The following is a 13,932-nucleotide window of genomic DNA, read 5'->3' as shown; positions in this document are numbered from 1 at the left end:
GCATGGCTTGGTTGTACAACAGTTCTGATGACTTAGTGTACATGCATTTTCTTTGACAGAGTAGTAATTACATGAGGAATAGCAATGTAGCTTTGGTCAACTTAAAAAATAAAATTGTGACATCTTCTATCTGTTTTCATGTAAAATTTTCCTTTTGATGGTCACCCTTAATGATCACCTGTTTCTTTCACTTGAATAATACATACTTTTTCAGTTAAGTCAGTGGTGTGTAGTTGGACTTTTGCTTGCTTTCATAATTGTCCTGTTAGTAACTTACATTAATATAATTAGTGGGGTTTTTTTGATGGGAGGCTGTGTATGTGTTTCTTTGTTTTTCTTTCAACACAACATTTGTTTTAAATTGTAGGCTGAAGCAGGCTGGTTTAGCCAACGCTGTAGAAAAATTAATCATTCAAAGAGTGCGCTGTCTTTCCTTATTCCTTCATTGCTGCAGTTCACATTCTCAGAGGATGGTAAGTACTGATATTAAAGACATGGCTAATAATTTTTTGTAACCTTTTTAAATAATTCTACCACAAAGTCAGACTGAATAGTTTCCTCATTCAAAGCATTTAGTTACTGTCAGTGTCACTTGCAGTGGTTGATGGTTATAAAAATCAGGTCACCTGTGTGTCTAGTTCCAGATATAAATACAAAAGCCTGGAAAGTTTGACATTTATAACTAAAGTTAGTGTTCTCTAGTACAAAACTAGTATGTTCTTAGTGAGATCACTGCAAAACGTAGAATTTTATTCTGTTTCACTGTTTAGTGAAAAATTAATGTGAAAATATAAAATTTTTTGACTTTTTTTTTTTTAAGTTTACTAGTGATTCATGAAATTGATTGCATTTTAAATCACTTCTGGTGGAAGTCCTGTGTATGACTTCTGAAGTTTTTGTTAACTTATGATTGTTTTATATTCTATCTTAAACTTGTTTTCACTAAATTCTGTGTTGATTTACTGGTTCTCCCCTTTCTTGGCCCCCTCACCAGATCCTGTAGTTCAAATCGCCATTGACAACTCTCGAAATATCTTATACACCCGCTCAGAAAAAGGAGTGCTGCAGGTATGTGCCTTCTTCTAATGAATGTTGGCTGTGTTAATAATGTGAATGTAACTTAAAAGTTTTCCTCAGTACTTGAGAATTCCATGTAGGTATGTCAGGATAATAATCCAGTTTATCTTTCTGTAAAAAGTGTGTGCTGAAGACCTAAAATACTTCCTTCTGAGGAAAGAGTGTCCTTTTTGTCTTCCCCTCAATTTTATGGTAACGTGAGGATAAAAAAAAGTAGAGTTTGAATTGCTTGTTTGATTGGCGAGGCTGTATTAATGAATTCCCCTGTAAATCATTAAGCTGTATTATTGGAATTACAGGTTTATGATTTGGGACAAGATGGTGAGGGAATGACCAGGGTTACTTCTCTTTCACAAAATGCTATAGTGTCTGCTGCTGGGAGCATTGCCAGGTATGTTTATGACAGTTGTAAGGTTGGAAGTTCTCTTTAAGGCCAATAGTTTCATGCTGTATTTTTGAAAACTTTTGTTTGCTTATTTCTTTGCATGGAGAGTATATCTTTTTTTGTGTTTTGGTTTTGTTTTTTTAGAACAATAGATCGTTCTGTATTTAAGCCTATTGTTCAAATAGCAGCAATTGAAAATTCTGAATCCATAGACTGTCAACTACTAGCAGTCACACATGCAGGTAAGAAAAGTTCTAATTGCCTCCTTTTTAAACTGATAAATGGCATTTGCATGGTTTAGCGAAATTGTGACCTGTTTTTCTTTTGTTCAGGTGTGCGACTGTACTTTAGTACTTCACAATTTAAACATCCAACAGCTCGTCCCTCCATGTTAACCTTGGTTCACATCCGTTTGCCACCTGGATTTTCAGCTTCTTCTAATGTGGAGAAGCCCTCAAAGGTTCACAGAGCTCTGTATAGCAAAGGTAAGTAGTGGGGCACAGTTCACGTGAGATTGACTTTGTGTGTGTGTTGCAGTCATTATCACACTGATTTTACATTAATGGGAGATTTTTTGAAGTGGAAGGTTGTCATACAGAAGACTCTGTTTATGTGTTATTCAACCTTTTTTTCTTCTAATCTCCCCCTAAAGTAGACTTAACGTGTTCAAAATTTGACTACATGTCCTAGTCACGTGTGATTAGTTCTTCAAAGCCGGGAATAGAATAGGCTTCTTAACTAGTTAGTACCTTTCATGCTGAGTTTAGCATTTGCTGGTTATTTTTTAACTCATTTAGCTACTGGAACCACATAAGATGCCAAACAGCTGCTAAATGATTTAACTTTTAAATCACTTCTGATTGTAAGTGCTTTTTAAATACTGCTGCAGAAATGGGAGGGGGCTTTGTGTCTCTATGTTGCCGACCCTTTTAGTTATATGTAGTGATTTTTTATCCTTTAAGTCATTTCCAGGTATTTTTTCCTCCATGATCAGTTCAAACATCTCATTTTTGAGTCATATTCCACCTATTATAGCCTCATTTTCATTTATACCTGTTAGAGTAGATGGCAAGTGATGTTAAAAGTGACTTTCTGGAGAACCCTGTGACATACAAACTCAGGAGAGAACATTGTATCGTTAGGACTTGATTTTTACTAAATGAAGAATGAGTGAATGAATTTGGATCTAATGCATGATTACTGCTTCTAATGCAAGCTTAATATTGCTCTTCTTGCTAGGGGTCCTTCTGATGGCAGCTTCAGAAAATGAAGATAATGACATCCTCTGGTGTATTAATCACGATTCTTTCCCTTTTCAAAAGCCAATGATGGAAACACAGGTACTAAAGTGAACTTTTATACAGTTTTGATGCAATCCAGATACTACTTTTTTCGTTCTGATAACAGATACTTGAATAATGCTATCTGCATGAAATGCGTAGTTCATAGAGAGCTTTCATGAACAGTTTGGAAACATTTACAAAGCTACTAATTGATACACTGCAAAGAAAAGATAGGCAGTTTTGTCAGTGAATGGTAGCTGATACCTTAATAGGAATTCCTAGTTCAGCCATACTTTCTAGCTTGATGCCAGCTGTGTATCAAAAGCAATTGCCTTGACTTCTAAGACTTCTAATTAATATATTTGAAAGTGCTGTTATCTGTAATATGCTGCATATTTTGATCAAGCATGGGAAGACGTGGTTCACAGTCCATAGTGTTGTTTGCTCATTATAAAATTTGGCACAAATTGTTTAAAATGTAGGTGGTAGAGACTTCAGGTTTCTTTATTGAAACTAATATGCAACATCTTTGTTAAATTTCAGACATATTTTTGTTTTTTTAATTTATTTATATATTCCCCCCTCCCCTTTTGTTTTTCCTGGTTGCTGCATGAGTAGGTTTGTAAGAGGTGGCTGAAGCTGGGTAGTTGCCCATCAGTTCATGGAGAACATTTCATGTACTGCAGCTCTGAAGGAAGCTTGAAGTCTTGTGCTGAAGTAAAGGAGTAATGTCAAAAATAGTGTTATGGGAAGAGCAGTGATAGTTTTGGAGAGAATGAATGGAGAGAATGTGCAAGTTAAATTTCAAGATCAGGAGAGAATGTGCAAGTTAGGTTTCAAGGTCAGGAGCGAATGTGCAAATTAAGTTTCAAGGTCAGGAGAGAATGTGTGAGTTAAGTTTCAAAGTCAGGTTTTTATCGGCTGCTATGAGTGACTTACAAAAGAGTTATATAATTAGTCCAGATCCCTGTCCTGCAAAAGTTTACACCTCTCTTTTTACCAAGGCATTTGCCTATTTTCTTTGGGTTTCCTCATGTCAGGAATAGTTTCTATTCTGTATAAATTCAAATGTAAATAGTAAAACATTACCATGGATGCACAAAATCTATGCCATGTCTGCTACCAGACTTTTGATAATATCTATCTGTTGTTCAGATGACCACCCGTGTTGATGGACATTCTTGGGCTCTTTCTGCTATTGATGAATTTAAAGCTCAGAAGATAGTAACACCACTAAATAAAGACATTATTCCAATAACTGATTCACCTGTAGTTGTGCAGCAACACATGCTGCCATCTAAGAAGTTTGTTCTGCTTTCAGCTCAAGTGAGTATTAATTTTCTAATATAGGTAATCAGAAGAAATATGAAGTTGGAAGTCTGACCTAAACATGTAAATGGTTATTCATTTTGAATATGTTTTAAGGATTATATTCGGAACATAAGAATAAATAAGGAAGAAGACTGATGAAACCAGTTGGAACTAGGCATAAGATCCTTTCCAACTCTAACTGTTCCATGATTCTACTTAAAATTATGCAGAACTTTTGGGCCAGCTACATTTGTGCAATGTATCAATAAGTTTTACTGGTCTCCAGAGACTGTTGCAGTACAGATCATCTGAGAAGTTCTTACAACCTTGATTATGCTCTGGATTATACTATTATTAAGTTGAATATATTAAGTTGAATTATATTATTATTAAGTTGAAACAGACATTTGGCTGCCCAGAAGAAATAGCTTGAGTAATACTGTTGGCAGTTGGAATTTCAAGAAATAATTTTTGTCTTTGTCATAGAAAAAGTCCCAAAGTTTTTGTTTTGTTCTGGGCTTTTTTTTTTTTAAGGGCTTTCAAAAAACAAAATCCACAAAAGGAAAAAAGATATTAACTTGCCTAATTCTCTTTTCTGATTACATTGAGCAATATTTTAGGTCATTTAAGTATCTTAACTGACAGGCAAATTAAAAAAAAAAGTTTAATCATTAACGTCTTGTAATTTCTAGACTTAAATATGCCTTTTTTTAAAGGCAGCTGTTCTGTTAAAGGTACTGATTGGACTTTCTACAGTAGTATGGATGCAGGCAAGTTGATTGAGTCTAGAGTCTTGCCATGACTTTGATCCTTAATTTTTCAAGCATATTTTCCAGACAGTTTTGAGGATTTGCAAGGTATATACAGCTTTGATGTTGTATATGCTTCCTATATGTTACACTGTATGCTTCACGTTAGGCTAAGAATGTCAAAATTAATTCCATTTATGGAAGTTCATAACCTTTGCGGCATTTTTCCAGCCTTTCCTAGACTCACTAGAGAATTTTCTGCAAGCAGATGGGAACTGGGATTTAGGCACCCCTCATGTTATACTTTGATCTGCTAGGAAAAAAAGTTCAGAATGCTAAAGATAAGCATTGTGGGAAGCGGATGTTGGGATGCTCAGAGTAAAGACAAACTTCATTCTGACTTATTCTGGGTTACTTTTAGGGGAGCTTTATGTTTCATAAGCTCAGACCTGTCGATCAGCTGCGCCATCTGCTTGTTAGCAATATAGGTGGAGATGGAGAAGAGATTGAAAGATTTTTCAAGTTGCATCAGGTAAATCTATGTAAATCTAATCACTTTTAGTATTTTTTGTTGCTATAAACATGTAGTTAACATTTCATTCATTGGTTAAAGTATCAGTTTTTTCTCCTGTATTGTCTACATAAGATTGTATAATAACTTCTCATTTTCTGGTACCTAAAAATGTGAGTCTAATTCACTTTTCCTAAAATTCTTATGTCTTGTATGCAGAAGTATAATGTACTTCTTGGTTTCAGAAAAGCATACATCTAAGAGTAGGGGAGGAAGAGTTTCTAAAAAGGCTAAATTCCTGCCACTGCAAGATGTGTTTACATTTTGATAGCCAGTAAGATGTGTAGTATTGGTCTGGGGTTTTTTTGTTTACAGCAAATAATAAGCAGGAAGGAAGTTGTCATGGATTACAGTTTTGACTAGTACTGTTTAATATCTGTAGTGAATGTTCACTGTAGTCTACTCTTGAAACTTTGATAGAATATACTTGATGATATTTTAATGTGCCATTAGAATACGCAAACCATTATTTATATAGTTTTCTTAATATATGTTGATGTAGAAAATGCATGAGTCTTAGTCATGCTTAGTTGATAGGCATGGGGAATGTTTCCTACCAGTAAGCATACTGAGTTTGCAAAAACTGCGTAACGGAAACTTACCTGCTACTATGGGATGCCTTACTATAGTTCATTTCCTGTCTATATTAATTGGAAAGAGCTAATTTCCTTGCCTTCTAAATAAAATGATGCAAAAAGTATTTACTGTTTAGTTGTTGAGCAGTAGAACTCCTATGTATTTCATACCAACCTGATAAAAGCTGTTACATTGATAATATAATATGCTCTAGGAAGATCAGGCCTGTGCCACTTGCCTTATCTTGGCATGTTCTAATGCTGCCTGTGACAGAGAAGTATCTGCCTGGGCCACTCGAGCATTCTTCAGGTAAGTTTCAATTCTGGGGGTTGTTCTGAATATTGTACCCACTAAGTAATTGTACGGGCTTTTTAACATACTGCCTGAATCAGCACTGTTTCAGAATAAGCATAGACTTGCTAAACCTGGTAGCATATGCTTCTGTACTCACTTAGGGCTCATAAACGAAGGAAGCTTCCTATAGTGATTTCTGCTTAATACTCTTCTTGGATGCTTGCATTCCACTTGTAGAGAAGGCTACTGAAAATGTTTAATCTGTTTGAAATGCAGTTATCTATACTTCACAGTACCTCTGATCATTGAAATGCAATGCGTAGAAGTATCTCTAATGAGACCAACTCAGTACACATTGAGTGAAGAAATACTGGCCTTCACTCTGGAGGATTAATTTGTAATCTATTATATTAAGTACTGCTTATCTTAGGTATGATGCAGACATACATATTTTAATTAGCTGCCTTAAACAACTTGATATATTGTAGGTATCTTGGCTGTCCTCACAGGCAAGTAGTCTGGAGGAAAAGAGGGTTTTGGTAAGAAATAGCTGTTGAGAACGATGATAAAATGCGCAGCTTTGACTGTATGCTTGTGCAAAAGATTGAACGTTGTGTTCGCAGAAGCTTGCTTGTTCTTTTGCAGAACTTGTGCCGATGTTATATCCAGTCATTTATTCTCAGTAGGCTGCGAATATTTGCTCTTTGTTATCTGAGGAAAAATGTGGGTAACTCTAGAAAGATGGGTGTTAAGAAGGAAAGATATTACAAAGTGCTCATGTAGCACTATTGGAGAGAGGTGAATAGAAATTATATTCTTCTGACAAAAGTATCACACAGAATATTTCTGAAATGTTATGCTAATGGGTTTTTATTCCCCATTTAAAAACTGCTGTTAATCCTCAAAGATGTGAAAATTAAATGAACTCTGTATGAAGTGTGAGGAATTTTTGTCTTTTCACATAAACATTAGGTATGGTGGAGAAGCACAAATGAGATTTTCATCAGCTCCAAGCAACATTGCACCTATTCCTGGTTCTCCTATTCCTATGAGTAAGTAGCAACCATTTCATGGTTTGGACAGGGTTTTTTTGCCTCAAGTTTATGTTGTATTTTGTCTCCTCGCAAGTACCTGTGTTCTTACTGTCTGAAATAGTCCGTAATTTTCCACTTCTTGTCTAATTAACTACATGGTTTTCTTTCTATTTCTCTTGACTGATTTTTGGAGTCAATGAGAGGGTGATGGGATCTCAAAATATGTCTGAATGTTGCATTTAATCTGTTAAGATTTTGTGGAGAAGGTATGTATTTGTTGCTGCCAGAGGCACTTCATCAGCCAGAGATCAATTCATCAATGCTGTAGTTCAGACGTTATTGTTCTGTGGTTGTAACAGAGTATCTTCTGACAGTGTCATTGTCATACCTCTGCAAATAACTGCTTATGACAATAAAACAGAAGTTTTGGTCAAGAAATGGGTTAGTCATTTAGAGTGATTTCTCTCTGTAAAAGCTTCAGCATTTGGTTTCTGCTGGTCAGTTCTACCTACAGATGAGAAGAGGGTCTGCTCTTGCTCCTCAGAATTTGACGCTTATTGGAGTGGAGGCCTTTCTGTATTACTCAGGTTCACTTTGCTTCAGGATTTACTCAATTCCAGATCTTAAGGGTTTTTAAAAAAGAAATTATGAATTTGGAACTTGTAATTTTGAATTACCTAATTTAATGGTTTTTTATTTTTTTTTTCAATCAGGAGCTCATTAATTTTCAAGCTCTTAACCCTTACCTGATATGTAGCATTCCATTTTACACATCAGACTTGGGGAAAAAACTTGATTGCCTAGAATACAAAGAAGTTATATTTCAATCAGTTTTTGACATAAATCCAAATTCCTCAGTTCTGTAGCAAGGTATACTGAACTGGGATGGAGTTCTGAAAAAACAGTTGACCCATTTTTGGTTGGATTTTGTTGGGTTTTTTTTTTTTTTTTTTTTTTTTTTTTGCTTCCAGAATTCTTAGCTAGTATTTAAAACACCAGAAGGAGTGGGTATTTTTAATGCATCAGTGGCATCACTTTCCAAGCCTGATATTGTGGAACAATAGCAATATGGGCAGGAGCTGCGGCAGGGCATCAGAATGTAAAATGAAATCTGATTTGGAGAGGACAGCAGCTGTGGGAAGAGCAGGTGCTAAAAGCAGACTGAGAATGAAAGTAATGTCTAAGGGAAGTAATCAACATGGTGACTCCTTTTATAAGTAAATATATTTTTCCCAAGTCTAAATGTTTCAATATTTTTATCATTTGCTGTTATACATGCCTTTTGAAATTAAGTATCAAACCACATTTTTCCATTTTGCTTCAGTGTCAGCTCCACGTGGAAGATGGCACCATTCTTCTGCTACTCCTTACTCTGTTTGCTCAAAGGGTAGAGAACAGTCATGTGAAATTAAGATTTGGATATTGTGGTGTCCTGTGTGGTGGGTCAGACAGCACTGACAGAAATTGATTAAAACACCTTGAAGTTTTGCATGTGATACTACATTACAATAATGTTAGCATTAAAAAGCCAGGCACCTTTAACTTTGTTCCCTCTTGTTCTCACTGTTGAAAGTCTAGCTGTGCATTTGCATGCTGCTTTTCTGCAAGTTTATAGTTTGCCTGGCACACAGGAGAACGTGCTCTGAGAATGCATTTGCACCATAGGGAAAGACTGTTATCCTTTGTGCAATTCTGTGTTGCCAGGCTGAGAGAACTGCAGTGATTAAGGCAAGAGAGACAAATTCTTTGATGAAAGCCAGTCATCCAGAGACACATTTCTTGCCCTTTTGTCATGTATCATCCTATGTGCTGATAGTACATGGACATTTTTGTAGATGACCACGTGTTTTCCTGATATTTTGGTGTTTTAAGTTAGGTATTCAGATTTAATTTACAGCAGGGTTGAGTAGTCACTTTAGCTGCATCTGTAGACAGTCTCAGACTGAATATTCTAAGTTTACAGTGTTGCTGTGGTATTTGTTCAACTGCCCTATGTAACAATTAAGAACAGTAATACCAGTTTCTTTGAGCTGAGTGGTTTGAAGGTAAAATTCATATTCTTTGGAAATATCTAAATGAGTGAAAGTGAGTGCTTTGAGAATAGATGCCCATATCAGGAATGATAACAGTCAGAATGTACTGAACAAGAAGCAGTATATGGACAGTACTGTATTAACTGCAGGAAACAGATGGTGTGCAGTAAGTAAAATGTGAATGCTAGGAGAGAAAAAAAATGCATTAATAACTGCTCCTGAAGGGAGCATATCCATTTGGTTCACTTATGGAGTATTGAGTTGACGAAGTGAGTGCAGTCTGGTGTACTTGACTGTAAAAAAAAACCTGTTGGAATAGTTCTAACTTTAAAGTACTTGATTTAACACTTTTGCTGCTCTTGCACAGGGATTTTATGGGTTATACTTTGGTTCAGTTTTGATTGGTTGTTTTAAACAAACTTACCTTTACTTCTTTCTCCTTTTAGGTTCCTCCTTGTCTGTTGATACTCCAGGTCCTAATTTTAGCTTTCTGACAACACCTGGGCAAGGTAACACCTTTGCTGGCCAAATGAAGAAAAAAATGTCTTTTTTTTTTTTACGCAAGCTTTTTTATTTGCATTCATATGAGTGATACATACCTACTCTTACCCTAGGTTTACAACCTCGTAGTATGTCAACTCCCATATATCCTTCTGCGAATTCCATGTCTCACCCTGGTGCTGGAATGATGGGCCCTGACATAGTATTTTCTGGAAGGCACAATGGCATCTGCATATACTTTGCGCGGATTATAGGGTGAGGTGTTCGCGTAAAAAGAGATTCTGTCACTCCATCGTTTTTCTTTCCCTTAATGCTTGTAGGTGATGAATCCTATCTTAATAGCATTTAAATTTGAAATGAGTAAAATGGATTTTGATGTTGTGTTTAAGGTACCCATTGATACAATACCTTCTCTTCTTTGCTGTCTTAATAGTAAATCCAGTGAATGGCTGGAATAGGAAATCTGCATAGATGTTGATCCAGCAATTGAGTGTATATGCACAAATCAGTGCAATAAAGTAAGACTAAAGAAGATTCTGTTAGTTGGATGTTGAGTCCTGAGTTGCTAAACACCCCAAGCAAGAACAGAGCTGTTTAGTTAGTCATCTTTTTGCATGCTGGTTGGGTTGTTACGACATTTGCTCGCCTACACTATTATGTCCAGAGAATAATACCAGCTTATATTTCAAGTATGATTAAAGTTTTAAAATTTGAAACTTTGTCAATTATCTATATCTGTACCATTCAGGAATGTGTAATGATAACTTTTTTGATTGTTTAGTTGTCATTCAAATTAAATCCTTGTTTTACACCTTGGAGTAAAAAAACATTACAGTTTCTTTCTTAAGTTATAGATTACTTAAATTAATTGGCATTTAACACATTGTTAACACAGTACTTTTTTTTGTGTTGCAGAAATATTTGGGATGGCAGTATAGTTGTGGAGAGAGTTTTCAAAAGTGGCAATCGAGAAGTTGTTGCAGTATGTAAAAGATAATTTTGTATTTTTAAAAGTTCCTTATGGCATATGTCTGGAGTCCTGTTATACTTATGTTTCCAATTATAGATCGATGAGAAAAAAAATACTGACATCTCAATGTTTTTTTAAGTTCTGTGTTTTTTAACTGAGGAGTAATTTTAGGTTCTAAATATTTTTAAGCTACTATTTTAAATTTTACTTTTTAGGAAACCTGTCTGTAATTTGATCTTTGTTGTTAATTGGCGATGGCCAGTCTTCTCCACATTCAGTGGTTGCACTTCCTTCATTTCTGCTTACTCCCTTCAGACAAAGGCTGAAAATTAAATGGGTTAGGGAAGCATTGCAGTTACGTGACAGTATAAAAAAGATGTCCAGCATCTCCCTAATGTAACCTCTTAGTGTTTCACTTTTTCTCCATGTCAAAATAACAATATCTTTTCTGCCTGAGTAATTGTAGCAATGCAAATTAACTACTAGGTGAGCTTTCCTCCTCCAGTTATAAGGTAACTGGGAGACTGGAAGATGTTGACAGTCATACACTACAGTGCTCAGTCATTATTTCAGTTCAGAGTCGGATATAGTAGAATACAGCTTATTTAGGTATCAGAAGGGCAAAGAAGGTGGCATGTTGAATACTGTGTTTGTTCAGTGGACTATTGCATCTTCACCTGTGTCCCCTCACTTTAGTGACTGGTATACCAATGTTGTGCTCTAGTCGCAGTGTTACTGTTATTGTAGTTATTTGTTATAATTTCTCTGTGTTTGTATTTTAGTGGCTTTAGCTTAAAATTGTAAATGTTTGGAAACTATGCTTTCTGTAAAGAAGTCTGTTTTCTTTTACAGGTAGAAAGCAGTGTTCCATCCCATGTGCTCGAATGTGTATTACAGGAACTAAAAGGTTTACAAGAATTTCTGGATAGAAATTCTCAGTTTGCTACAGTAGGAGCCTTTGGAAACCCAAGGTATTATTAATTGTGTTATGTTTAGCAGCGGTATTTCATATTCAGCTCTTGAAAAAATATACCATGAGTGTCTGTGTTGGATTGAAGGTGTATGTATAGTCTCCAGCTTCAAGTATTCAGATGCTAAAAATGAGTAGTTAAGACTTCACTTTAAAAGATTCAGTATTTCTAATTATATTAACATCTTTTTATTTGAATTGCAGTTTTGGCACACCAGCTGATCTACAGCAGAGGTTCCTGGGTTTTATGCGGCCTGATGGTGGAAGTTCTCAGCAAGTCCAGCAAGAACTCCAGAGGAAATACCATGGTATGCAATTACTTCTGAACAGTATGAGGGAATGGTGCATTTGAATGTTGTTTTTCTCACTCTTCTTGTTAAAACCTCCAAGTAAAAATAATTTTTTTTTCAATACAAATTTGACATTAATCAATGTAATGCTCACTTTCAATAGCGGGAAGGTTTCTGGTTTTGTTTTTGGCAGGGGCTGGGGAAGGGTTAAGTCATCAGTCATTATGTAGAATTTGGTAGATGTTTAATTTTTTTTCCCCCTTTTTTATGTATTCCAAAGCCCATAAACCCTTTTGGAATGCTAAATAACATGATACAATCATTGCTGCCTTATTTCTGAACTGCAAGCACTCAAAAGTAAATACATGAATTATTGCAATTCTGTTTCACTCAGGTAATAAGTGTGCCCATATTATTCTGTGAATATGAAACATCTTGCTACATTTAAGTGTTAACAGATACTGTATGTCTTGAAGAAATCTTAATGTGGCACTTTCCTCCAGAGAGAGCTACACAGCATTAATCAAGAACAGCAGAGGAAAAAAAAAAAGGGAATTTAAGAAGATTGTTATTGTAAAACCTTGAAAATTTGCACGCTACTTTAAAATGCATAAAATGGTTACTTATTGACAATCTCTTTGTTTTTCCAGCAGAGGCACAGCTAACTGAGAAGACCTCACTTCAAGGCATCCAGCAACTTGTTCGCAAAACCTGCCAGGCATTGGCTTTATGGAAGTTGCTGTGTGAGCACCAATTCAGTGTTGTAGTAGGTGAGCTTCAGAAGGTACGAACTGAATCATACTATTTTACTTTGTTTGTATATGACATCTGACTTTCTTCTGATCCCTAAATATTCCCAAAGAAATATTACTTTAATTCATTGAGAAATACATAATTAATTTTAAACTACATACAGATTTTTATTTGGGTTATGTTTATTTTTAAGAGACTGACTTGAAGTATTGACCTTGTCTCCTGATTTTGAAGTGTCACAATGATTTTATTTTACTGTTGTTGACAGTTAATAATTGGTATGGTTTTATCATCACTGTGTTGTCACTTTAAGCACAACGTGAAATTTGTGCTGAAATTTACAGACCAATGTTGTCAGCCGAGAGGAATTCACTCTTTCCTTTACTGTTGATAAAGGTTTAACAGTGGAGAGCAATATGACCGTAAAGTCTGAAACCCTTACACCTTTTTGTAAGGGTCTAGAACGTATTGCATAACAGCTGAGGCTGGAAGGGACCTCTGGAGATTATCTGTACCCCTGTACTCAAAGCAAGGTCACCTAGAGCAGGTGTCATGGTTTATGCCCAACTGGTAGCACAGTACCATGCAGTCTTTTATCACCAGTAGTTTCAGTGTTTTTGTAATATTTTTGTAATAGTATTTTCTTGATTCTAGCGAACATCCATAGACACTACACAGCCACTACTGGCAATTCTATGTAAGCAAATATTCCTAATAAGAAAAAAAATCAATGTAATTTAATATAAAAAAACATAAAGACCACAGACTTCAAACTCTTAAAATTCCTCCTTTTTATGAATCTGTCTTTATTTTCACCTATGACAGTACTCAAATTATTAAAATCTGATACACTCATTTTATAGGGTGTGCATTCTGACAGTGGCCTGTGAAGTAAGGGGGACTGCTAATTTTATTTGTACAGATAACTGAAAGTGGTACTTAGGAAAGATGTGTCTGTTCAGAGAAGTTCTTGCTGTCCTTTGGCATCCCAGAGTCTCGTGCCTTCACTGACAGGGCTTGCTTTATTATTTCCATTTTGCTATTTAATGTGCATTTTAAATAATTTATTTAAATATTTTTTTGTGCTGTGCACATTGGTGTTTCTATTCAATGGAAAACAATTTTCCTGCCACAT

At 35.5% G+C, this 13,932-nt stretch overlaps 1 protein-coding gene across 1 annotated transcript in view; it reads left to right on the top strand.

Moving 5' to 3' along the window:
- NUP155 (nucleoporin 155) overlaps positions 1-13,932 on the top strand; it is a 28,639-nt gene that overhangs the window by 5,163 nt on the left and 9,544 nt on the right. Inside the window, 16 exon segments of the mRNA XM_005151988.3 lie at positions 368-473; positions 995-1,068; positions 1,377-1,468; positions 1,607-1,704; positions 1,795-1,947; positions 2,702-2,802; positions 3,901-4,071; positions 5,227-5,337; positions 6,167-6,261; positions 7,219-7,298; positions 9,760-9,822; positions 9,928-10,069; positions 10,730-10,796; positions 11,637-11,755; positions 11,959-12,062; positions 12,698-12,828. Coding sequence (XP_005152045.3) covers positions 368-473; positions 995-1,068; positions 1,377-1,468; positions 1,607-1,704; positions 1,795-1,947; positions 2,702-2,802; positions 3,901-4,071; positions 5,227-5,337; positions 6,167-6,261; positions 7,219-7,298; positions 9,760-9,822; positions 9,928-10,069; positions 10,730-10,796; positions 11,637-11,755; positions 11,959-12,062; positions 12,698-12,828 — 1,707 coding nt within the window.

This window comes from Melopsittacus undulatus, chromosome Z, assembly GCF_012275295.1.
Source record: "Melopsittacus undulatus isolate bMelUnd1 chromosome Z, bMelUnd1.mat.Z, whole genome shotgun sequence".
Classification (NCBI taxonomy): domain Eukaryota; kingdom Metazoa; phylum Chordata; class Aves; order Psittaciformes; family Psittaculidae; genus Melopsittacus; species Melopsittacus undulatus.
The sequence above is the reverse complement of the archived record's forward strand: the minus strand, read 5'-3'. Positions and strand labels throughout refer to the sequence as shown.